At 39.1% G+C, this 27199-nt stretch overlaps 1 protein-coding gene across 3 annotated transcripts in view; it reads right to left on the reverse strand.

Moving 5' to 3' along the window:
- sema3d (sema domain, immunoglobulin domain (Ig), short basic domain, secreted, (semaphorin) 3D) overlaps positions 1 to 27199 on the reverse strand; it is a 127540-nt gene that overhangs the window by 23785 nt on the left and 76556 nt on the right. For all 3 annotated transcript variants that reach the window (XR_009808962.1, XM_061916795.1, XM_061916794.1), the window contains exons 8-14: positions 17761 to 17897; positions 15466 to 15580; positions 9173 to 9242; positions 8951 to 9095; positions 3457 to 3679; positions 446 to 534; positions 320 to 361 (exon numbers count right to left, since the gene is read on the reverse strand). Coding sequence is in view for 2 of the 3 variants with exons in the window: in XM_061916795.1 (XP_061772779.1) it covers positions 320 to 361; positions 446 to 534; positions 3457 to 3679; positions 8951 to 9095; positions 9173 to 9242; positions 15466 to 15580; positions 17761 to 17897 (821 nt within the window). In the remaining variant the exon portion in view is untranslated. The remainder of the gene's footprint in view (positions 1 to 319; positions 362 to 445; positions 535 to 3456; positions 3680 to 8950; positions 9096 to 9172; positions 9243 to 15465; positions 15581 to 17760; positions 17898 to 27199) is intronic.

Here is a 27199-nt window from a genome sequence, read left to right on the forward strand (position 1 = left end):
GTCTTTTATCTTATATTTTGACAGCTGTTGTTTGCATTGTAGCATGTTTAGCCTCGTTCTTTAGTCCTCCAGTGATCAAACTACTTGGGAATATAGTTTATTTGCCGCAATTGATGATTACTGACTTGAGTATGGCGATAGAAAATATTCTGCTTCGCTTCTGTGGTTGCTTTTTCTGGTCAGTATCGAAAATATGAATCGGCGTTTAAAAATTTGGATTCAAGACCCTAAAAATGTGTCCGTGTAACATGATTTCGGTTTGTGCGCTCATCTCCTGTATATGAAGGAAATGCTGTGAAAATGCTAAATGTGTTCCAACCTGCTTCGAAGATATCTCCATACTCAGAATGGGCGTGGGAACCTGAAAAAAAAAATGAAGTGCAGAATTTTTTTTAAAGTCAAGCAACGCGGACTCGTCGTGTATTTGTTGTGTGTGGTATCGAACCTGGAACACTTGAAGCTCTTCAAGCACCACTTCCTCCGTCAGCCACTTGTCTCTGGTGATGCTCACCACCTTTAGAACTGTGCCGGCATCTAGGACAACAGTCAACCTCTTACTATATACTCCAACAATGGGTCTTTATCGCCGCCCTAGTGGCTCCCTGGAGCATTTTTTATAAAGGACAAACATGACACAAAGCTTCCCAATTGTTCGAACTACCACGGTTTAATATGTTTGTGTGTACGCTTCACTGATGACACTATTTGGTCAACATCGTTTTGTCCGACTATATTCAGTGGTTCTTGAACTCACCATAGGCTGGGAAGCAACAGCTTGTTTACATGTAAAATCGTCCACTCCTTCGTTTGTCCACCAAAAGTTTTATACTGTGCATGAATGCACAAAAGGTGCGCTTTGTTGATGTTGTTGACTTGCTGGAGTGCTAATCAGGCATAATTTGTCAGTGCATGACTGCAAGCTAACCAATGATTTAGGCTAGCTGTATGTACATATTGCATCACCATGCCTCATTTGTAGCTATATTTGAGCTCATTTAATATCCTTTACTTTTATCCTCTTTTTATATAATTTAGTTTTGCATGTCTCATGACACATTGTCTGTATGTAATATTGGCTGCGTTTAAGATAGTTGTTTGTGTGCCATGTTGTTCCAGACCACAGCAAACGTTACCTAGCGTGCCAAAGATTGTATTGAATCTATTACAATTTCCTTTACCTTGGACACAAGTTGGACACACCTTTGGCCATTAGAATTCAATAATTTCCAGGAGTTATATAACCTTATGATTTACTAATGGTTTCTATTGTTGTAAAAATGTGTAGAATAAATGTAAAATTTCAACATTTCCGTCAATGAAGATTTGCTTCAGCCTGCGACACATAGTCGTTTTGATAGTAGGCTATTATAGCTAATATAGACACTTATATCATGTGTTGTCTTCATTATAACACTTATGTAAAACTTTTAAAGTAATTTCTTACGTCATTTGTGCGTCTTCATTATAACACTTATATAAGACTTCTAAAGTCATTTTGATAGTAGGCTAATATAGACACTTACGTAATTTTTTGTCTTGATTATAACACTTATATAGGACTTCTAAGATCATTTTGATACTAAACTAACATAGGTAATATAGACACTTATGTCATTTGTTGTCTTCATTATAACACTTATGTAGGACTTCTAAAGTCAATTTGATAGTAAGCTAATATAGCTAATATAGACACTTACTGTGTTGTCTTCATTATAACACTTATAGAAGACTTTTAAAGTAATTTTGATAGTGGGCTATTATAACTAATATACACACTTACATCTTGTGTTGTCTTCATTATAACACTTATATAATACTTTTAAAGTCATTTTTAAAAGTGGGCTAATATAGACACTTACGCCATTTGTTGTCTTGATTATAACACTTATATAGGACTTCTAAAGTCATTTTGATAGTAGGCTAACTTAGGTAATATAGACATTTACGTCATTTGTTGTCTTCATTATAACACTTATGTAGGACTTCTAAAGTAATTTTGATAGTAGGCTAATATAGCTAATATAGACACTTACGTCATGTGTTGTCTTCATTATGACACTTATATAAGACTTTTAAAGTAATGTTGATAGTAGGCTATTATAGCTAATATAAACACTTACACCCTGTGTTGCCTTCATTATAACACTTACTGTATATAAGACTTCTAAAGTCATTTTGATAGTATGCTAATATAGAAACTTACGTAATTTTTTGTCTTGATTATGACACTTATATAGGACTTCTAAAATAATTTTGATAGTAGGCTAACATAGGTAATATAGACACTTACGTCATTTGTTGTCTTCATTATAACACTTATGTAGGACTTCTAAAGTCATTTTGATAGTAGGCTAATATAGCTAATATAGACACTTACATCTTGTGTTGTCTTCATTATAACACTTATATAAGACTTTTAAAGTCACTTTTGATAGTAGGCTATTATAGCTAATATAAACACTTACACCCTGTGTTGCCTTCATTATAACACTTATATAAGACTTCTAAAGTCATTTTGATAGTTGGCTAATATAGAAACTTACGTATTTTTTGTCTTGATTATAACACTTGTATAGGACTTCTAAAATAATTTTGATAGTAGGCTAACATAGGTAATATAGAAACTTATGTCATTTGTTGTCTTCATTATAACACTTATATAAGACTTCTAAAGTCATTTTGATAGTTGGCTAATATAGAAACTTACGTATTTTTTGTCTTGATTATAACACTTGTATAGGACTTCTAAAATAATTTTGATAGTAGGCTAACATAGGTAATATAGAAACTTATGTAATTTGTTGTCTTCATTATAACACTTATATAAGACTTCTAAAGTCATTTTGATAGTAGGCTAATATAGCTAATATAGACACTTACATCTTGTGTTGTCTTCATTATAACACTTATATAAGACTTTTAAAGTAATTTGTGATAGTAGGCTAATATAGACACTTACGTCGTTTGTTGTCTTGATTATAACACTTATATAGGACTTCTAAAGTCATTTTGATAGTAGGCTAATATAGCTAAAATAGACACTTACGGCATGTGTCGTCTTCATTCTAGCATGTGTATAAGACTTTTAACGTCATTTTTATAGTAGGTTATTATAACTAATATAGACACTTACATCATGTGTTAGCTTCATTATATTACTTAAATAGGACTTGTGTAAAGTCATTTTGATAGTAGGCTAATATAGACACTTATATCATGTGTTGACTTCATTATAACACATATATACGGCTTTTCATTTTTTGCAGCTCCACACAAATTAGTTTTTGGTCTTTTTGGTCCAATATGGCTCTTTCAACGTTTTGTGTTGCCGACCCCAGCCTTAAGTTTATAAACCTGGACCAACCAGAGCCAGAACCCCCTTACATGTCTTCACACGGTTAAGGACTATGTGGTACTGCCCCCCTGGTGGCTCCTCGGGGGTTAGCAGTCACCTACCTGTGCCCAGGAAGAGGACCTCGTACTGGCCGTCCTCCGCCAAGACCCGGTCCACCACGATCTGCGTGAGGCTGTAGTCCACGCGAACTCGCGTGAACACGGGCCGTCCACTCAGCGGGTGGACGGCGCGGTGCATCAGCGGGTGGATGCGGATGAAGCTGACCACCTCATCGGGGAAGTCCTTGGTGGTCTTGATCCTCGGGTCGTAGGTCTTGCTGGGACACTACAAGACCGGAGACTGACTTAGATCAGTTGGGACTGAATTGGATGACGGATCCAATGATGGTCTTTGGCTCCCTCTGGTGGCCATGTGGTGGATGACACTTGTTGTGCCAACTAAGACCATGGTGACTATGTTATTGAATTATCTAAAGTGTTGCTATAATTTTTGGTATTTAATGAAGGTTTTTGTTTTTTGGGGGCTAAATTAAAGACATATGTTGATTGAATTAACACAAATATTCAATACTTTATTGACAAGATTGTATTGCTTCAATTTATTTTAAAAAAAGTTATTGAACATTGTGTTGATTATTAAATATATGATTAAATAATAAGGTTTAACAGATGTGTTTTTTTATGAATGTTTTCATCTCATAAGTAAGATTTATTTCGATTTATTTATCAAAAATTGTGTTGATTAAATAAATTGTAAAATATATTTTTTAATAATAGTATTTTACCAATTCTAAATAAATAATGTATCTATTTATTTACCAACTTATTCACACTGTATTAGGGACAATTAATTTGTGAATGGATCAAATTTTAAGTTTATTTTAGGATTTTATAAGTACATTCATTTTCAATGAAAGGATTTATTGAACATTTTTAATTGATTGTTGGACTAAGTTTTGATTATTTATTAATGTAGTGAAAATATATTTATAATGGGCGCAATTTATTAATGTATTCATCTCATAAGATTTATTTTATTAAGTTAGTTTATTTAAAATTATTTATTGAACATGATGTTGATTGTAAAATATGTGCTTAAATAGGATTTAACGGATGTTTTTTTTAAATTAATGTTTTCATCTCATAAGTAAGATTTATTTTTTTAAGTTAATTTATTCTAATTGATTTATCGAACATTGTGTTGATTAAATACATTGTGAAATATTTGTGTAAATAATAGTATTTTACAGATTAAAAATAAATAAATAAAAATGTATCTATTTATTTACCAAATTATTCACACTATATTAGGGACAGGTAGTTTGTTAATATATCATATTTTAAGTTTATTTTAAGATGTTATAAGTACATTCATTTTCAATGAAAGGATGAATTGAACATTTTTAACTGATTGTTTATCTATGTAGGGACAAATATATTTATATTGGGGACAATTTATTAATGTATTCATCTCATAATTGTGATTTATTTTATTAAGTTAGTTAATCTAAAATGATTTATTTAACATGATGTTGATTGTAAAATATGTGCTTAAATAATAAGGTTTAGCGGATGTATTTTATTTATTTTTTAAATTGATTAATCCAGTTCATGCTCAATCAGTTTATATTCGGAACAATTTATTAATGTGTTCATCTCATTTCATGTAAGATTTATATTATTAAGTTCATTTATTTTAAATGATTTATTGAATATTTTGTTGATTTTTAAATATGTGCTTAAAAAAATAGGGTTTAACAGATGTTTTTTTTATTGATTTATGTATTTAATGCTCAATCAGTTTATATTCGGGACAATTTATTAAGGTGTTTGTCTCATTTTAAGTAAGATTTATATTATTAAGTGAATTTATTTTAAATGATTTATCGAACATTTTGTTGATTTTTAATTATGTGCTTAAAAAAATAGGGTTTACAAGATTTTTATTTTTATTTTTAATTTTTAAATTGATGTATCTATTTTGTGCTCAATTAGTTTATAACGGGGACAATTTTTATAATGTCTTCATCTCATAAGATTTATTTTATTAAGTTAATTTATTTTAAATGATTTATTGAACATGATGTTGATTGTAAAATATGTGCTTAAATAATAAGGTTTAACAGATGTGTTTTTTAATATTTATTGATTTATCTATTTTGTGCTCAATTAATTTATATTGGGAGCAATTTATTACTGTTTTCATCTCATTTAAAGAATAATTTATTTTATTAAGTTGATTTATTTTAAATGATTTATTGAACATGATGTTGAATGAATAAATTATAAAATATTTGTTTAAATAATACTGTTTTAACGATTTATTTTTTGAAAAAGTTATTAATGTATCTATTTATTTACAAATTAATTCATATTGGGGGGAGTTAATTCATGAATACATCGAATTTTTAGTTTATTTTGTTAAGATTTTAAAAGTACATTTATTTTTAATGAAATTATTTATTGAACAATAATTGATTAAATTGTAAAATATAGGCTTATATATTATTTACCTCTTTAGTGACCAATTTATTTATATTTGGCATAATTTATTAATACCTTCAACTCATTCTAAGTAAGACTTATTTTTTTAAGTTGATTTTTTTAATGATTTATTGAACATTATGTTGATTAACTAAATTGTAAAATGTTGGTTTAAATAATGAAATTTTACCAATTAAAAAAAGATGTTAATGTATTTGTTTATTTACTAATGTATTCATATTAGGGACAGTTAATTCATGAATTAATCAAATTTCAAGTTTATTTTAAGATTTTAGAAGTGCATTCATTTTCAATGAACAGATTTATCTAACAGAAATTACATTGATTAAATTGTAAAATTTAAATAAGTGTTTGACCGTTTGTTTTTATTATTATTTATCTATTTAGTGACACATTTATTTATATTGGGGACCATTTATTAATGTTTTCATCTAATTTTAAATAAGATTTATTGTATTAAGTTAATGTATTTTAACATTATTTTGATTAACTAAATTGTAAATAATAATTTAATTTGCTTAATAATAATTTGCTTAACTGTTTTACCGATTTATTATCATTATTGGTTTTTTTTTTGTTAAAGTACCTATTTAGCCACCAATATATTCATATTGTAGACAGTTAATTCATGAATATATCACATTAAATATGATTTTATTTTGTTAAGATTTTATTCAGTAAAATTATTTTTTTTAACATTGTCAAATAGGTTTTTGACCATTTGTTTTAATTATCTACTAGTGACACATTTACTCATATTGGGCACAATTTATTAATGTCTTCCTCTCAAAGATTTATTTTATTAAGTTGATTTATTTGAAATGATTTATTGAACATTATGCTGATTAATTATGTTGTAAAATATTTGTTTGAATAGTAGTATTTTACCGATTAAAAATAAAATTAAAAAAATATCTATTTATTTACCAATTCATTCATTTTTCATTCATGAATACATCACATTTTAAGTTTATTTTAAGATTTTACAAGTGCATTCATTTTCAATAAAATAATTTATTGAACATTGTTAATTGATTAAATTGTTTGACGTTTTTTTTTTTTTTAATTATGCATCTATGTAGTGACACGTTTATTTATATTGGGCACAATGTATTAATGTTTCCATTTCATTTGAAGTAAGATTTTTTTTTTAAGTTAATTTATTTTAAATTATTTATTGAACATTATGTTAATTAAAAAAAATGTTGAATATTTGTATAAATAATGTTTTACCGATTTATTATCATTAAGTTGTATTAGTTTTTACTAAGTACTGTTTGATGTATAATTTTATACTTAAAAAAATGTTAGCATACATTTTTCTATGCAACAATAAACTATAGATCAAATACGAATGTATAACTATGTTTAATTAAGTTTAATTTTATGACATAAATGAGTTTGTTCAAATGATTGGAAGGACACGGGTGTTGTTGGCCTTGCTTTTTCTTCTGTATCATTTTTCCATTTTGTCTATTATTTGTGCACTTTCATTGTTATGTCAATTGATTGAGCACAACTGTGACTATTTAAGCGGTCTGTGTTTGGTAGTTTGTGTTCAAATGATTGGAAGGACACGGGTGTTGTTGGCTTTTTCTTCTGTATCATTTTTCCATTTTGTTTATTTGTGCACTTTCTTTGTTGACTTATTGTTATGTTTATTGATTCAGCACAGCTGTGACTATTTAAGCGGTCTGTGTTTGGTAGTTTGTGTTCAAATGATTGGAAGGACACGGGTGTTGTTGGCTTTTTCTTCAGTATCATTTTTCCATTTTGTTTATTATTTGTGCACTTTCATTGTTGACTTATTGTTATGTTTATTGATTCAGCACAGCACTGAGTATTTAAGCGGTCTGTGTTTGGTAGTTTGTGTTCAAATGATTGGAAGGATACGGGTGTTGTTGGCCTTGCTTTTTCTTTATCATTTTTCCATTTTGATTATTATTTGTGCACTTTCATTGTTGGCTTATTGTTATGTCAATTGATTGAGCACAGCACTGAGTATTTAAGCGGTCTGAGTTTGGTAGTTTGTATTCAAATGATTGGAAGGACACGGGTGTTGTTGGCCTTGCTTTTTCTTCTGTATCATTTTTCCATTTTGTCTTTTATTTGTACACTTTCATTGTTGACTTATTGTTATGTTTATTGATTCAGCACAGCACTGAGTATTTAAGCGGTCTGTGTTTGGTAGTTTGTGTTCAAATGATTGGAAGGACACGGGTGTTGTTGGCTTTTTCTTCTGTATCCTTTTTCCATTTTGTCTACTATTTGTGCACTTTCATTGTTGACTTATTGTTATGTCAATCGATTGAGCACAACTGTGACTATTTAAGCGGTCTGTATTTGGTAGTTTGTGTTCAAATGATTGGAAGGACACGGGTGTTGTTGGCTTTTTCTTCTGTATCCTTTTTCCATTTTGTCTATTATTTGTGCACTTTCATTGTTGACTTATTGTTATGTCAATCGATTGAGCACAACTGTGACTATTTAAGCGGTCTGTATTTGGTAGTTTGTGTTCAAATGATTGGAAGGACACGGGTGTTGTTGGCTTTTTCTTCTGTATCCTTTTTCCATTTTGTCTATCATTTGTGCACTTTCATTGTTGACTTATTGTTATGTCAATCGATTGAGCACAACTGTGACTATTTAAGCGGTCTGTGTTTGGTGGTTTGTGTTCAAATGATTGGAAGGACACGGGTGTTGTTGGCCTTGCTTTTTCTTCTTTATCATTTTTATTGGGGAGAGTTACTTATGAATTCATCGAATTTTAAGTTTATTTTGTCAAGATTTTAAAAGTACATTTATTTTTAATGAAATTATTTATTGAACAATAATAGATAAAATTGTAAAATATAGGCTTATTTATTATTTACCTCTTTAGTGACCAATTTATTTATATTTGGCACAATTTATCAATGTCTTCATCTCATTTCATTTTATGACATAAATGAGTCCGTTAAAAAGAATAATCTAATTAATTGACAAATAATGAATTGCGAGGCACCTAAATAATATAAACATAGCAGTTTTACATGAACTTAAGCAGCCCTTTTTTATGTTTTTTTTGTTTGAATTAGGATGTCCGACTTACCGTTCCAGGACGGGGGTACGGTATCCGTCCCTCGTATTCTACCCATCGGTGGTCCGGCCCCTCCTTGTGAGCGTAGGGCCCATTGAACACGGCTCTGACGTCCGACATGCTGTACACGCACACGGCCGAGCCTCTGAAAATGGAGCTGAGAAACCGGAGCGCAGGTTAAAAAAAAATAAAATAAAGAAGATGGACGGAGGGAAAAAAACCCAACATGTATACCTGGAGGTGGTGAAGACTGCGTACACTGTGGGGTTCTTCGGGTCCCTGGTGGGCAGCATAAAAATGTCCTCTGTGGGAAATAGAAAGTGAATGTTGCTCTAATCTGCTGCAGAACATACAGTGGTGGTCAAAATTTTACATACACTTGTAAAGAACATGATGTCATGGCTGTTTGGAGTTTCCAATTTTTTTTTTGTGATAGAGTGATTGGAGCACATACTTGTTGGTCGCAAAAAAAACATTCATGAAGTTTGCTTCTTTTATGAATTTATTATGGCTCTACTGAAAATGTGAGCTAATTTGCTGAGTAAAAAGTACTTATTCTTAATGTTTGGGGTCGGGTCGCGGGGGCAGCAGCCTAAGTAGGGAAGCCCAGACTTTCTTATCTCCCCAGCCACTTAGTACAGCTTCTCCCGGGGGATGCCGAGGTGTTCCCAAGCTGGTCGGGAGACATAGTCTTCCCAACGTGTCCTGGGTCCGTACTTCTTCTCCTTATCCGAGGTCGGGTCGCGGGGGCAGCAGCCTAAGAAGGGAATCCCAGACTTTCCTCTCTCCCCAGCATCTTCGTCCAGCTCCTCCCGGGGGATCCTGAGGCATTCCCAGGCCAGTCGGGAGACATAGTCTTCCCAACGTGTCCTGGGTCCGTACTTCTTCTGCTTATCCAAGGTCGGGTCGCGGGGGCAGCAGCCTAAGCAGGGAAGCCCAGACTTCCCTCTCTCCCCAGCCACTTCGTCCAGCTCCTCCCAGGGGGGTTCCGAGACGTTCTTTAGGCCAGCCAGGAGACAAAGTCTTCCCAACGTGTCCTGGGTCCATACTTTTTGTGCTTATCCGAGGTTAGGTGGCGGGGGCAGCAGCCTAAGAAGGAGAGCCCAGACTTCACTATCTCCCCAGCCACTTCGTCCAGCTCCTCCCGGGGATCCCGAGGTTATTCCCAGGAGAAATAGTCTTCCCAACATGTCCTTGGTCCATACTTGCCAACTTTGATACCTCTGAATTCGGGAGATGGGGGCAGCAGCCTAAGCAGGGAAGCCCAGACTTCCCTATCTCCCGAGCCACTTTGTCCAGCTCCTCCCGCGGGGATCCCGAGGCAATCCCAGGCCGGTCGGGAGACATAGTCTTCCCAACGTGTCCTGGGTCCATACTACCTCTTCTTATCCGAGGTCAAGTCGCGGGGGCAGCAGCCTAAGAAGACTTCCCTCTCCCCCCAGCCACATTGTCCGGCTCCTCCCGGGGGATCCCGAGGCATTCCTAGGCTAGCCGGAAGAAATTGTCTTCCCAACGCGTTCTGGGTCCATACTTTTTGTGCTTATCCGAGGTCGGGTGGCGGGGGCAGCAGCCTAAGTAGGGAAGCCCAGACTTCCCTTTTCTCCCCAGCCACTTGGTCCAGCTCCTCCCGGGGGGTCCCGAGCAGTACTTTAGGCCAGCCGGGGGACATAGTCTTCCCAACGTATCCTGTGTCCATACTTCTTCTTCTTCTTATCCGAGGTAGGGTCGCGGGGGCAGCAGCCTAAGAAGGGAATCCCAGACTTCCCTCTCTCCCCAGCCACTTAGTCCAGCTCCTCCCGGGGGATCCTGAGGCATTCCCAGGCCAGCTGTGAGAAATAGTCTTCCCAATGTGTCCAGGTTCCATACTTGCCAACTTTGAGACCTCTGAATTCGGGAGATGGGGGCAGCAGCCTAAGCAGGGAAGCCCAGACTTCCCTCTCCCCAGCCACTTGTTTCAACTACTCCCGGGGGATCCCGAGACATTCTTTAGGCCAGCCGGGAGACATAGTCTTCCCAACGTATCCTGTGTCCATACTTCTTCTTCTTCTTATCCGAGGTAGGGTCGCGGGGGCAGCAGCCTAAGAAGGGAATCCCAGACTTCCCTCTCTCCCCAGCCACTTAGTCCAGCTCCTCCCGGGGGATCCTGAGGCATTCCCAGGCCAGCTGGGAGAAATAGTCTTCCCAATGTGTCCAGGTTCCATACTTGCCAACTTTGAGACCTCTGAATTCGGGAGATGGGGGCAGCAGCCTAAGCAGGGAAGCCCAGACTTCCCTCTCCCCAGCCACTTGTTTCAACTACTCCCGGGGGATCCCGAGACCTTCTTTAGGCCAGCCGGGAGACATAGTCTTCCCAACGTGTCCTGGGTCCATACATGCCAACCTTGAGAACTCCGAATTCGGGAGATGGGGCGAAGGGGTAGAGGTGGCCGGGGTTGGGGGGGGGGCGCGGTTTGGTGGTCACGGAGGGTGTATATTGTAGCATCCCGGAAGAGTTAGTGCTGCAAGGGTTTCCGGGTATGTGTTATGTTGTGTTACGGTGCGGATGTGTTTGTCATTCTTGTTTGGTGTGGGTTCACAGTGTGGCGCATATTTGAAACAGTGTTAAATTTGTTTATACGGCCACCCTCAGTGTGACCTGTATGGCTGTTGACCAAGTATGATGTGCATTCACTTTTCTGTGTCGCATGTATTATGTGACTGTGCCGGCATGCGGAAATAAAACCGGACGTGACGACAGATTGTAGAGGACGCTAAAGGCAGGACCTTTAAGGCCCCCCCCCCCCAATATTGTTGTCCGGGTGGAAATTGAGAGAATGGTTGCCTCGGGAGTCTCCCGGGAAAATCGGGAGGGTTGGCAAGTACGCCGAAACGTCCATCCATCCATCCATCTTCTTCCGCTTATCCGAGGTCGGGTCGCGGGGGCAACAGCCTAAGCAGGGAAACCCAGAATTCTCTCTCCCCAGCCACTTCGTCTAGCTCTTCCCGGGGGATCCCGAGGCGTTCCCAGGCCAGCCGGGAGACATAGTCTTCCCAACGTGTCCTGGGTCTTCCCCGTGGCCTCCTACCGGTTGGACGTGCCCTAAACACCTCCCTAGGGAGGCGTTCGGGTGGCATCCTGACCAGATGCCCGAACCACCTCATCTGGCTCCTCTCGATGTGGAGGAGCAGCGGCTTTACTTTGAGTTCCTCCCGGATGGCAGAGTTTCTCACCCTATCTCTAAGGGAGAGCCCTGCCACCCGGCGGAGGAAACTCATTTCGGCCGCTTGTACCCGTGATCTTATCCTTTCGGTCATGACCCAAAGCTCATGACCATAGGTGAGGATGGGAACATAGATCGACCGGTAAATTGAGAGCTTTGCCTTCCGGCTCAGCTTCTTCTTCACCACAACGGATCGGTACAACGTCCGCATTACTGAAGACGCCGCACCGATCCGCCTGTCGATCTCACGATCCATTCTCCCCCCACTCGTGAACAAGACTCCTAGGTACTTGAACTCCTCCACTTGGGGCAGGGTCTCCTCCCCAACCCGGCGATGGCATTCCACCCTTTTCCGGGCGAGAACTACGGACTCGGACTTGGAGGTGCTGATTCTCATTTCCGGTCGCTTCACACTCGGCTGCGAACCGATCCAGTATGTCGCCGAAACGTCCAGTTTTCTAAATGTGTTGGTTTTCCGACATGGACTTGTTTTTTCAGCATTGTCCACATTGTTAGCTTCCCTCCAGAAGGTCTTATCTTTGTCCATGTGATGTCAGATTAAACAAAAATGGAGCTGTTTGGCCACAATACCCAGCAATATGATTGGAAGAGAATAGGTGAGGCCTTTAATCCCAGGAACACCATATCTACCGTCAAGCATGGTGGTGGTAGTATTATGCTCTGGGCCTGTTTTGCTGCCAATGGAACTGCTGCTTTACAGAGAGTAAATGGGACAATGAAAAAGGAGGATTACCTCCAAATTCTTCAGGACAAGCTAAAATAATCAGCCTGGAGGTTGGGTCTTGGGCGCAGTTGGGTGTTCCAACAGGACAATGACCCCAAACACACGTCAGGACTTTGGGAAGGCCTTTTCTAGAACCTTAATTCAAGCCTGATTTAGCAAATTCCTTTTGACGTGCGTTTGGAGTCATTGTCTGGTCGAGAAATGTTGAATTAGTAATGTTTTTTATTCAGAAATGGTATTACAAAATTCCTGGAATTGGAAAAAAAAACAGGAATTCCTGGGAATTTGTTGAAGGTGGAAACATGGTAGTTGGAATTTCCAGGATGCGTTGAAGGAGGAATGGTTTGAATTAGTTGAAACATTTATGAATTGTGGATGTTTGAAAAATGGATAATTCATTTTGAATGTGGAAAATCTTTCTAAAAACTGGAAATTCTAGGAAATCCGGGATTTAAAAAAAAATAATTGTTGAAAGGGATTTTTTTTTTTTAAATCCTAGATTTCCGAGAATTTCCAGTTTTTAGAAAGATTTTCCACATTCCAAACAAATTATCCATTTTCCAAACTTCCACAATTCACACATTTTTCAAAAAAAATAATTGTTGAAAGGGATTATTTAAAAAAAAAAATCGTGGATTTCCTAGAATTTCCAGTTTTTAGAAAGATTTTCCACATTCCAAATGAATTATCCATTTTTCAAACTTCCACAATTCACACAATTTCCCAAAAAAATAATTGTTGAAAGGGATTATTTTTTAAAAAAAATCCTGGATTTCCTAGAATTTCCAGTTTTTAGAAAGATTTTCCACATTCCAAATGAATTATCCATTTTTCAAACTTCCACAATTCACACATTTTTCAAAAAAAAGAATTGTTGAAAGGGATTATTTTTAGAAAAATCCTGGATTTCCTAGAATTTCCAGTTTTTAGAAAGATATTCCACATTCCAAATGAATAATCAATTTTTCAAACTTCCACAATTCACACATTTTTCCAAAAAAATAATTGTTGAAAGGGATTTTTTTTTTTAAATCCTAGATTTCCTAGAATTTCCAGTTTTTAGAAAGATTTTCCACATTCCAAATGAATTATCCATTTTTCAAACTTCCACAATTCACACATTTTCCCCCAAAAATAATTGTTGAAAGGGATTTTTTTTTTTAATCCTGGATTTCCTAGAACTTCCAGTTTTTAGAAAGATTTTCCACATTCCAAATGGATTATCCATTTTTCAAACTTCCACAATTCACACATTTTCCCCAAAAAATAATTGTTGAAAGGGATTTTTTTTTTTTAAATCCTGGATTTCCTAGAACTTCCAGTTTTTAGAAAGATTTTCCACATTCCAAATGAATTATCCATTCTTCAAACTTCCACAATTCACACATTTTTCAAAAAAAATTATTGTTGAAAGGGATTATTTTTTTAGAAAAATCCTGGATTTCCTAGAATTTCCAGTTTTTTGAAAGATATTCCACATTCCAAATGAATTATCCATTTTTCAAACTTCCACAATTCACACATTTTTCAACTAATTCAAACCATTCCACCTTCAACACATTCAACGCATCCTGGAAAGTCCAACTACCATTGCTGAAAGGGACTGCAATGAGGGGGCGACTTGTCCAGGGGGTACACCGCCTTCCGCCCGATTGTAGCTGAGATGGGCGGCAGCGCCCCTCGCGACCCCAAAAGAGAATAAGCGGTAGAAAATGGATGGGATGGGATGGATGTTGAAAGGGAGCAGACAATTCCTGAACAGGCTGAATATTTTGAAATCAGAAGGGTTTGAATTGGATGAAAAATGTGGGAGATGCGGAACTTTAAAATTTTGTGGAAATTTGCGAATGCATGGAAAAGTGGGATTTTTTTGGAAAATGATAAAAATGTGAATGTTCTAGTGGTTGGTGTTGGAATTTTTCAAAAGTCATTCTGGAGGAAAGTTCTTTAGTCAAAATAAAAAATAAAAAAAAACCTTCTAAAATTGTTGAGTGTGTGCAATGGACTTGTTTCTTCAGCATTGTCCAAACCTTTAAGTCCGGACTTTGGGAAGGCCATTCTAAAACCTTCATTCTGGCCTGATTTAGCCATTCCTTTACCACTTTTGACCTGTGTTTGGGTTCATTGTCCTGTTGGAACACCCAACTGTGCCCAAGACCCAACTTCCGGGCTGAATATTTTAGTTTGTCCTGAAGAATTTGGAGGTAATCCTCCTTTTTCATTGTCCCATTTACTCTCTGTAAAACACCAGTTCCATTGGCAGCAAAACAGGCCCAGAGCATAATACTACCACCACCATGCTTGACGGTAGGCATAGTGTTCCTTGGGTTAAAATCCTCGCCTTTTCTCCTCCAGACATATTACTGGGTATTGTGTCAATTTCTGTTTCATCTGACCACAGAACTTTCCTCCAGAAGGTGTTGTCTTTGTCCATGTGAGTTGTAGAAATGATTGGAAACTCAAGACCGCCATGACATCATGTTCTTTACAAGTGTACGTAAACTTTTGACCACGACTGTATCCGTCTTTGAGCTTTGTGTTTCTATACATTGTCCCTTCAAATTAAGACCAAACTAACTTACGCAGCTCATCAAAGTGCGTGTCCACACCGTCAGGTCCAGGTATGGAGCACACCAGTCTGGCCTTGAGGAAGGTGGTCCATTTGTTGGTCAAACTTCTCAGCCCGCCCACGTCGTTCTGAAAAGGCAGAACAAGTTTTTATAACCGCGACAAAGCTGCAAACGCACTGCCGACCAAAGGAATTTGATGCCTGCAACATGGTTAAAAAAAGCTGGCACAAGTGTCAACAAAGTTGAGACATGCTCATCAAACGCTTATTAGGGACATCCCACAGGTGAACAGGTGGGTGCCATAGTTGGGTGTAAAAGAAGCTTCCATGAAATGTTCAGTCATTCCCAAACAAGGACGGGGCGAGGGTCACCACTTTGTCAACAAATGCCTAAGCAAATTGTTTAAGAGCAACATTTCTCAACCAAATTTAGGGACTTCACCACCTACGGTCCGTAATATCATCAAAAGTTTCAAAGAAACTGGAGAAATCAATGCACGTAAGCCATGGTATCATGGTCATTTGATCCCTCAGAGGGTACTGCATCAAAAAGCGACATCAGTGTGTAAAGGATATCACCACATAAGCTCAGGAATACTTCGTGAAACCTCTATCAGTAACTACAGTTGGTCGCTACGTCTCTAACTGCAACTTAAAGCTCTATAATGCAAAGTGAAAGTCATTTATCAACAACACCCGGAATCGCCGACGGCTCCGCTGGGCCCGAGCTCATCGAAGATGGACTGATGCAAAGTGGAAAAAGTGTCCTGTGGTCTGACGTGTCAACATTTCACATTTTTTTTTTAGAAAAAGTGGATGTTTTGTCCTCCAGAACAAAGAGGAAAATAGAAGAAGGTGCAAAGCTTAAAAGCCAATATCTGTGATGGTATGTGGGTGGGTTAGTGTCCAAGGCATGGGGAATTTACACATTAGCGCTGAAAGGTACATACAGGTTTTGGAGCAACATATGTTGCCATCCAAGCAATGTTATCCATGGACGCCCCTGCTTATTTCAGCAAGACAATGCCAAGCCATGTGTTACTACAGCGTGGCTTCGTAGTAAAAGAGTGCGGGTACTAGACTGGCCTGCCTGTAGTCCAGACCTGTCTCCCATTGAAAATGTGAGGTGGAATATGAAGCCTAAAATACCACAACGGAGACTGTTGAACAACTTAAACTGTACATCAATCAAGAATGGGAAATCAATTTAAAATGAAAGCCATTTATCAACAACACCCAGGATCGCCGCCGGCTTCTCTGGGCCCGAGCTCATCCGAGATGGACTGATGCAAACTGGAAAAAGTGTTCTGTGGTCTGACGAGTCAACATTTCACATTTTTTTTTTAGAAAAAGTGGATGTTGTATCCTCCAGAACAAAGAGGAAAAGAGAAGAAGGTGCAAAGTTTAAAAGCCAGGATATGTGAAGGTATTTGGCTGGGTTAGTTTCCAAGGCATGGGGAACTTACACATCTGTGAAGAAACCATTAACACTGAAAAGTACATACAGGTTTTGGAGCAACATATGTTTCCATCCAAGCAATGTTATCCATGGACGCCCCTGCTTATTTCAGCAAGACAATGCCAAGCCATGTGTTACTACAGCGTGGCTTCGTAGTAAAAGAGTGCGGGTACTAGACTGGCCTACCTGTAATCCAGACCTGTCTCCCATTGAAAATGTGAGGTGGAATATAAAGCTTAAAATACCACAACGGAGACTGTTGAACAACTTAAGCTGTACATCAAGCAAGAATGGGAAATAATGGGAAATCAATTTGAAGTGAAAGCCATTTATCAACAACACCCAGAATCGCTGACGGCTTCTCTGGGCCCGTGCTCAACCAAGATGGACTGATGCAAAGTGGAAAAGTATTCTGTGGTCTTTTTCAACAGCGGCGTGTGCAAATGTGCCAGGTAGCATATGCTGAATGAGCCAAAATGGCGCACTTTCAAGCAACATGACGGTGGCTAGGACAACTCCATTTGTGGAATGCAACGTGATGCATCAACCCTAACATCTCCTTACTCACGGCCGGCCGTCCCATCATTAACAACATGGATCTCTGACCGTGCCGTGATTGCTTTATCAGTGCAGGCCCGGCTCAAAACACGATTCACTACCCGTGACGGCAACCCTGTTAAAAGGACTCCAAAACAAGACCATATAAGGAAGGCCCCGCCCCCTCGCACGTCTCGAGTAGATGGCACAAAGATCCTTATCCTACCAGCTGACACCGGGAATTATGTCTCCCGGTCTCAAGCGCTGTCCCTTCCTCACCCCTCCCCTCGTCCCGCCATCCATCTCACTCACCTGGCAGACCCGAGCCACGCGGGACAGAATGCTCTTGTCGTTTCCTTCCCACGACACCTCCCGAAAGAAGAAGTACATCTTGTCGTCGTCCGGGTTGTAGGTGTCCGCTATGGGGTGTGCAGATATGAACTTGGCCTCTGAAGACACAAGAAGAAAGTGTTTGAAAAAACTAGGAACCACTTCAGAGAAACAGCATCGTCTGCTGTGGACACACACACATATATATATATATATATATATATATATATATATAAAAAAAAAAAAAAATATATATATATATATGTATATAAAAAAAAAATATATATATATATATATACATACATACATACAAACAAACCCTGTTTCCATATGAGTTGGGAAATTGTGTTAGATGTAAATATAAACGGAATACAGTGATTTGCAAATCATTTTCAACCCATACTCAGTTGAATATGCTACAAAGACGTGAAGTGAAGTGAATTATATTTATATAGCGCTTTTCTCAAAGTGACTCAAGGCGCTTTACATAGTGAAACCCGATATCTAATTTTTACATTTTAACCAGTGTGGGTGCCACTGGGAGCAGGTGGGTAAAGTGTCTTGCCCAAGGACACAACGGCAGTGACTAGTATGACAGAAGCGGGGATCGAACCTGCAACCCTCAAGTTGCTGGCACGGCCGCTCTACCAACCGAGCTGTACCGCCCCAACAAGACAACATATTTGATGTTCAAACTGATAAATATATATATATTTTTTGCAAATAATCATTAACTTTAGAATTTGATGCCAGCAACACGTGACAAAAAAGTTGGGAAAGGTGGAAATAAACACTGATAAAGTTGAGGGATGCTCATCAAACACTTATTTGGAATATCCCACAGGTGTGCAGGCTAATTGGGAACAGGTGGGTGCCATGATTGGGTATAAAAGCAGCTTCCATGAAATGCTAAGTAATTCACAAACAAGGATGGGGAGAGGGTCACCAATTTGTAAGCAAATTGTCGAACAGTTTTAGAACAACATTTCTCAACGAGCTATTGCAAGGAATTTAGGGATTTTACCATCTACGGTCCGTAAAATCATCAAAAGGTTCAGAGAATCTGGAGAAATCACTGCACGTAAGCGATGAAATTAGGGACCTTTGATCCCCTAGGTAATACTGCATCAAAAACCGACATCGGTGTGTAAAGGATATCGCCACATGGGCTCATGGACACTTCGGAAAACCACTGTCAGTAACTACGGTTGGTCGCAACATTTGTAAGTGCAAGTTAAAACTACTATGCAAAGCGAAAGCCATTTATCAACAACACCCAGGAACGCCGTCCGCTTGGCTGGGCCCCAGCTCATCTAAGATGGACTGATGCAAAGTGGAAAAGTGTTCTGTGGTCTGACGAGTCCACATTTCAAATTATATTTGGAAACTGTGGACGTGGTGTCCTCCGGAACAAACAGGAAAATAACCATCCGGATATGCGCAACGTTCAAAAGCCAGCATCTGCGATGGTATGGGACTGCATTAGTGCCCAAGGCATGGGTAACTTACACATCTGTAACGCAGGTGTCAAATACATACATACATTTGTGGAGACTATTAGGCTCTTGCCTTTCTATTTACTGTTTGCACACTTCCTAGTCACGTGACCGCCACAGTCCAATCAGCTGTAGTCGTATGCCGGGAGGTGGAAGTGACTGGTATGCTCTGGCTCTGACCGCCGCGGACCAATTAGTGGTGCTAATAAGCCGGTAGCAGGAAGTAGCCAGGAGACAGGACGTAAAGGGAAGGTCGATTGTATTTATGCTCTAGGTAGGTTTTAAATCACGGTTTCACCTGAAATATTGTGCTGATGGATTTTAAACTACATGCTCATTTGTAACTTTACAGCGCCGGAGTCTTTGTCATTAAGCTGAGTTGGTGAGTCCCTTTTTATGACAATAGCAGTTTGAGCATTCATCTCTCTTCACTGCACCAGTCTTTCTGGCATATTCTCAATCATCCATTTAAAAGGTTTTATGGCTAAGACCAATGTTTTTCAACCTTTTTTGAGACAAGGCACATTTTTGTCCATTTAAAAATCCGGAGGCACACCACCTGCAGAAAACGTTAAAAAATGAATCTCCACTAGGTCCTCCTTGTGCCTTATTTTGAGTTTGTTGGTGTTTTCCTGTAGTAGTTTTATGTCTTCCTTTGAGCGCTATTCCCCGCACCTGCTTTGCGTTAGCAAGCGAGGCTATTGCTATTGATCTAGTGACGCACGCCGATAATATAATTATAATGGGGGACTTTAATATCCATATGAATACCCCATCGGACCCACCGTGCGTAGCGCTCCAGACTATAATGGACCCTCGCGGCTGTGTTGGATCCATTATGGATTGAACTTTCACAGTATCATGTTAGACCCGCTCGACATCCATTGCTTTCGTCCACCCCAAGGTTCTCATAGTCATCATCGGGTCATCATTGTCACCGACGTCCCACTGGATGTGAGTTTTCCTTGCCCTCATGTCGTAGTGGTTTGTGCAGCCCTTTGAGACACTAGTGATTTAGGGCTATATAAGTACACATTGATTGATTGATTGATTGATTGATTCATTGATTGATTGATTGATTGATTGATATTGAAGTTGTTTCTATTCTTCTTTGTGGGGACATTGTTGATTGCCATATCATGCACGGATGTACTTTGTGGACGCCCTCTCTACTCCACACGCTGCAAGTTTTTGCTGTCGTCCAGCATTCTGCTTCTGTTTACTTTGTAACCAGTTCAGTTTTATTGTCATTTTACATATCCATCCCTATGCTTTATTGCCTTTTCCTGTTGTTCATTTTTGGCTTAAGCGTTACATACCTTTTTTTACCTGCAAGCTGTGGTCTACATATTGGGATCACAGTTCTACAGCCAAGTTCTACACAGCACGGACACTAAGGAACGGCACAGTAATCGCAGATTATAATTATTCATTTACAAAAAAAATATTTTTTGGACCAATTAGGTTAAGTTGCATCATTTCCCACCGCACACCAGACAATATCTAACGGGACTTGTGCCGCGGCACAGTGGTTGAAAAACACTGGCTTGGACTAATGATCACAATTATGTATTGAATGTACTTTTATAGGAAGATAATTTGTGTACACGTGGATTTATAAGAATGGTCCTGGCTCTTACACAGCCCAGGCTTCTCTTTTTGATTACTAGCTAAGGAAAAGAATCATCTAGTCCAAGGATCGGTTTTGGAAGATTCCAGCCAAGAACCTCACCACCTGCTCTGTCTTGGTCGGTAGGAGGCTCTCGAGCCAACCCTTTACAAGTTTTCACCTTTACCTGCAGTACATGGACTGTACTGCCACACCATTATGCTGAATGGTCCGTACAGGTTTTGGAGCGACATATGTTGTCATCCAAGCAATATTGTCATAGACGCCCCTGCTTATTTCAGCAAAATAATGCCAAGCCACGTGTTAGAACAGCGTGGCTTCGTAGTAAAAGAGTGCTGGTACTTTCCTGGCCCGCCTGCAGTCCAGACATGTCTCCCATCAAAAATGTGTGGCGCATTATGAAGCATAAAATACGACAATAAGACCCCGGACTGTTGAACAACTTAAGCTGTACATCAAAGCTTCAACAATTAGTTTCCTCAGTTCCCAAACGTTTATGGAGTGTTTAAAGAAAAGGTGATGTAACCCAGTGGTGGACATGCACTTTCTCGACTACTTTGGCACGTTTTGCAGCCATGAAATACTAACTTAATTATTATTTGCAAAAAATAAAGTTTATGAGTTTGAACATCAAATATCTTGTTCAGTTTAACATTTTGGCCCCGACTCTCTATTTGAGTTTGACACCACTGTTCTAAACAAAAAAAATAATTATAAAACAAATAGCCAGAAATGTCCATTGCAGAGGACGCTGGAAATCAACAGACTTCTTTCTAACAAATGACTGTCATCTACTTGGGCATTATAAAGTGATAAAAACGACAGCGGAGACCCCGGACTGTTGAACGACTGAAGCTCAACATAAAACAAGTATGAGAAAAAATTCCACTTTCAAAGCTTCAATAATTAGTTCCCTCAGTTCCCAAACGTTTACTGAGTGTTATTGAAACAAAAGGTGATGTAACACAGTGGTGAACATGCCCTTTCCCAACTACTTTGGCACGTGTTGCAGTCATGAAATTCTAAGTTAATTATTATTTGCAATAAAAAATAAAGTTTATGAGTTTGAACATCAAATATATTGTTCAGTTATACATTTCGGCCCTTACTCTCTATTTGAGTTCGACACCCCTGTTCTAAACAAAAAAAAAAATTATAAAACAAATAGCCAGAAATGTCCATTGCAGAGGACGCTGGAAATCAACAGACTTCTTTCTAACAAATGACTGTCATCTACTTGGGCATTATGAAGCGTAAAATACGACAGCGGAGACCCCGGACTGTTGAACGACTGAAGCTCTACATAAAACAAGATTGGGAAAGAATTCCACTTTCAAAGCTTCAACAATTAGTTTCCTCAGTTCCCAAACGTTTATTGAGTGTTGTTAAAAGAAAAAGTGATGTAACACAGTGGTGAACATGCCCTTTCCCAACTACTTTGGCATGTGTTGCAATCATGAAATTCTAAGCTAATTATTATTTGCAATAAAAAATAAAGTTTATGAGTTTGAACATCAAATATCTTGTTCAGTTTTACATTTTGGCCCCCACTCTCTATTTGAGTTTGACACCCCTGTTCTAAACAAAACAAAAATTATAAAACAAATAGCCACACATGTCCATTGCAGAGGACCCTGGAAGTCAACAGACTTATTTCTAACAAATGACTGTCATCTCCTTGGGCTTTGTCACATGATCTACTGTACATTGCAGTATATTACTACAAACAGTTGTGATTTACTACCAGACCCCCCCCCCCCCCTACTCCCCCGAGATAAGTCTCAGCTGCACATCATCTTGTCATGGCGCTCGCTACATGAGCACACACGGCGATTACCAGACTATTTATGTAACTTTGAAAGGAGTTCTGTTTACTTTGCAATGATTCCCAGCCTGGCCGTGCAGCTGTGCACTTCAGCCAGCCGGGCTTGGAACTGTCAGGTGGAGTCAGGTCCTGATGTCGGTATCGAGGGCTTCGACAACGTTCTTGTCATACAACCACTACACTTGCAGCCGAGCAGTCTTGTGCGAATGGCAGACAAGAGGATTGGGGACTACTTCAAATGTTACATGCCAAAAGTACTTCTGGAATACTTGAACGTGTGACAATTAGTCAGAGCGGACCACCATGACATCAGGCCACGTCCCGGATTGTCTGAAGGTTTAAGTGCTGTGTTGATATTAGATCAACGTCAACTCAACCCTGAGGGCAGGGCCAACAACCCAACTGAAGTAGTTTAAGGCAGGGGTCCCCAAACTACGACCTCGCTCCTAAATATTACAAAGTCAAACTTTATTATAAGAAAAGAGAAGAGTTTGGGAACAACAGCAACTCAGCCACCAAGTGGTAGGCCACGTAAACTGACAGAGAGGGGGGGTCAGCAGATGCTGAAGCGTATAGTTCAAAGACTACTCAGTTGCTACAGAGCTCCAAATGTCATGTGAACTTCCAGTTAGCCCACATACAGTACGCATATATATTTATATATATATACACATATACATACAGTGGGGCAAAAAAGTATTTAGTCAGCCACCGATTGTGCAAGTTCTCCCACTTAAAATGATGACAGAGGTCTGTCATTTTCATCATAAGTACACTTCAACTGTGAGAGACAGAATGTGGAAAAAAAATCCAGGAATTCCCATTGTAGGATTGTTTAAGAATTTATTTGTAAATTATGGTGGAAAATAAGTATTTGGTCAACCATTCAAAGCTCTCACTGATGGAAGGAGGTTTTGTCTCAAAATCTCACGATACATGGCCCCATTCATTCTTTCCTAAACACAGATCAATCGTCCTGTCCCCTTAGCAGAAAAACAGCCCCAAAGCATGATGTTTCCACCCCCATGCTTCACAGTAGGTGTGGTGTTCTTGGGATGCAACTCAGTATTCTTCTTCCTCCAAACAAAACAAGTTGAGTTTTCACCAAAAAATTCTATTTTGGTTTCATCTGACCACATGACATTCTCCAGATCCTCTGCTGTATCATCCATGTATCCATTTTGGTATAAACTCAACTCATTGTGTTTGGAGGAAGAAGAATTCTGAGTTGCATCCCAAGAACACCACACCTACTGTGAAGCATGGGGGTGGAAACATCATGCTTTGGGGCTGTTTTTCTGCTAAGGGGACAGGACGATTGATCCGTGTTAAGGAAAGAATGAACGGGGCCATGTATCGTGAGATTTTGAGACAAAACCTCCTTTCATCCATGAGAGCTTTGAATGGTTGACCAAATACTTATTTTCCACTATAATTAACAAATAAATTATTTAAAATTCCTACAATGTGAATTCCTTGATTTTTTTTTCACATTCTGTCTCTCACAGTTGAAGTGTATCTATGATGAAAATTACAGACCTCTGTCATCATTTTAAGTGGGAGAACTTGCACAATCGGTGGCTGACTAAATACTTTTTTGCCCCACTGTATATATATATATATATATAATATGTATGTAAGTCCATCCATCCATCCATCCATCTTCTTCCGCTTATCCGAGGTCGGGTCGCGGGGCAGCAGCCTAAGCAGGGAAGCCCAGACTTCCCTTTCCCCAGCCACTTTGTCTAGCTCTTCCCGGGGGATCCCGAGGCGTTCCCAGGCCAGCCGGGAGACATAGTCTTCCCAACGTGTCCTGGGTCTTCCCCGTGGCCTCCTACCGGTTGGACGTGCCCTAAACACCTCCCTAGGGAGGCGTTCGGGTGGCATCCTGACCAGATGCCCGAACCACCTCATCTGGCTCCTCTCGATGTGGAGGAGCAGCGGCTTTACTTTGTATGTATGTATATATGTATATTTATATATATATCAATGTGTATGTTTGTGTATATATATATATATATATATATATATATATAGTAACCCAATGCGGCCCCCGAGTCAAAAAGTTTGGGGATCCCTGGTTTAACGTACGACTGCTAACGTGCTGAACAGAAGGTAATTGTTAGGTCTGCGGTGTTTAAAAGATGTTCCACTGTCAAAAATTCTAAATGATGAGCCAGCACACACGGCATATACACGCACTATCTACACGCACTATCTACATGCACTATCTACATGCACTATCTACACTAGACGGCAAGCGAGCAAGGCCGGCGCCGTCGCTCCAAACTGTTCAGCGGTTGTGAAATGTGGAGGCCATGTGCCAGTATTTAGATTTGCGAGACAAATGCTGACGCATGAAGAGTCATCAGTGGGCTGCAAGACACTTGGAAGTGGACATGTGGGCCCGGCGGAGAAGAAGTTGCAGTCATCACTGTCATTGCCAAGTTTGTGCAGTGCGGACTCAGGTCTCACGAGAGGAGCGAGTGCTGGAATTAAGTCAGTACATTGTATTTATTAAGCACTTTTCCCAGATCAACTCACAAAGCGCTGTACAAAACATAGGTGAAGTAAAACAATTTAATTAAAACAACAGGGTCAACAATGTCTTTTGTAAACAAATATAAAATATGCTTTCCAAATGTAACTGTTAATATTAATCCTCCAACGACAACTCCGCTCTCAGTCTTTATAACGCTCTCCCTGACCACCTGAGTGCACCACAGACTGTGGATGCTTTTAAAATAGGCCTAAAAACCCTTCTTTTTTATGTAGTTGTCCGGCTGTCATAGTTTTTATTTTTATTTATTTTTATTAGTTTTATATTTGTTGTGGTGAAGAAAGAGCTGAGCCGGAAGGCAAAGCTCTCAATTTAGCGGACGATCTCCGTTGCCATCCTCACCTATGGTCATGAGCTTTGGGTCAAGACCGAAAGGAGAAGATCACGGGTACAATGAGTTTCCTCAGCCGTGTGGCGGGTCCCTCCCTTAGAGATAGGATGAGAAGCTATGTCATCCGGGAGGAACTTAAAGTAAAGCCGCTGCTCCTCCACATCGAGAAGACCCAAATGACGTGGTTCGGGCATCTGGACGCCTCCCTAGGGACGTTTTTAGGGCACGTCCGATTGGTAGGAGGCCACAGGGAAGACCCAGGACACGTTGGGAAGACTGTGTCTCCCGGCTGGCCTGGGAACGCCTCGGGATCCCCCGGGAAGAGCTAGTCGAAGTGGCTGGGGAGAGAGGAGTCTGGGCTTCCCTGCTTAGGCTGCTGCCCCCGTGACCCGACCTCTGATAAGCGGAAGAAGATGGATGGATGGATCTTTATATATATATTTTTTTTAATACACTGAGATAGGCACCAGCGTCTCCCGCGACCCCGAAAGGGAATAAGCGGTAGAAAATGGATGGATGGATGTAGCACTTTGAGGTTGTTTACTCAATGTAAAGCGCTTTTTAACAAATAATATATTATTATTATTAACAATAAGGAAATAATACAAAATGTTAGTGTTATTTTAGAGCCAACACAAAACATATCCAACAAATGTGCCAGAGATTTAAGTGCAACCCAATAATGCTCAAATGTATCAGGAATTGGTTAACACTAAAGGCAGCTCAAACGCAATGATCATGTCTTGTTTTTATTATTGTATAACACGTTGGTCCCAGGCAAGCAAAATGACACTGAGGCCATTGGAAACCTTGCACAGACAATTGCTCAAAATCCTTGACCGAAAACCACAACACCACCATCACTGTTTTGTTCTCCAAAAATGTAGACCGTTAAATTTTGCTAACAATCAAAGATTAGCATCAATACCAATGGCCCATTGAATCCTAAAAAACACTGCACCAGCGCCACTTAAGCACTTTGTCCAGTTTACATCTCAAATATACCTACAAGTGAGGCATAATGACGCAATATGTACATAAAACTATCCTAAATGGCACTTAGCATTGATTCACTTGACGTCATGCACTCCACACAAGGCAGTAACATCAACAAAGCTCCCATTTGTGCATTCACACACAGCATAAATAGTTTGGTGGACAAAATGAGACAAAGAAAGAGTGGCATAAAACAAGAAAATTGCACATGTAAACAAACCGGTGAGTTCAAAGACTGCCAAAATTAGTAGGAAAAATAGGCACTTGCCAAATACTCTCATCAGAAAAGCATGTTTAATATAAATAGTGGGATTGTCCTCCTAGAGCAGGGGAAGGGAACTCATGGCTCTAGAGCCAGATGTGGCTCTTTTGATGACTGCATCTGGCTCTCTGATAAATCCGACCTGACGTTGCTTGACACGATAAGTAATGAATAATTCCACTTGTAATCACAGTGTTAAAAATATTGTTAAAATTATAAAACATTCTCATGCATTTCTAATCCATCCATCCGTTTTCTACCGCACCTGTTCAAGAAGTTGCGTTAATGGTAAGAAGTTATTCATTTATTATTGTGGGGCTT

Source organism: Nerophis ophidion, linkage group LG12 (genome assembly GCF_033978795.1).
Source record: "Nerophis ophidion isolate RoL-2023_Sa linkage group LG12, RoL_Noph_v1.0, whole genome shotgun sequence".
Classification (NCBI taxonomy): Eukaryota; Metazoa; Chordata; class Actinopteri; order Syngnathiformes; family Syngnathidae; genus Nerophis; species Nerophis ophidion.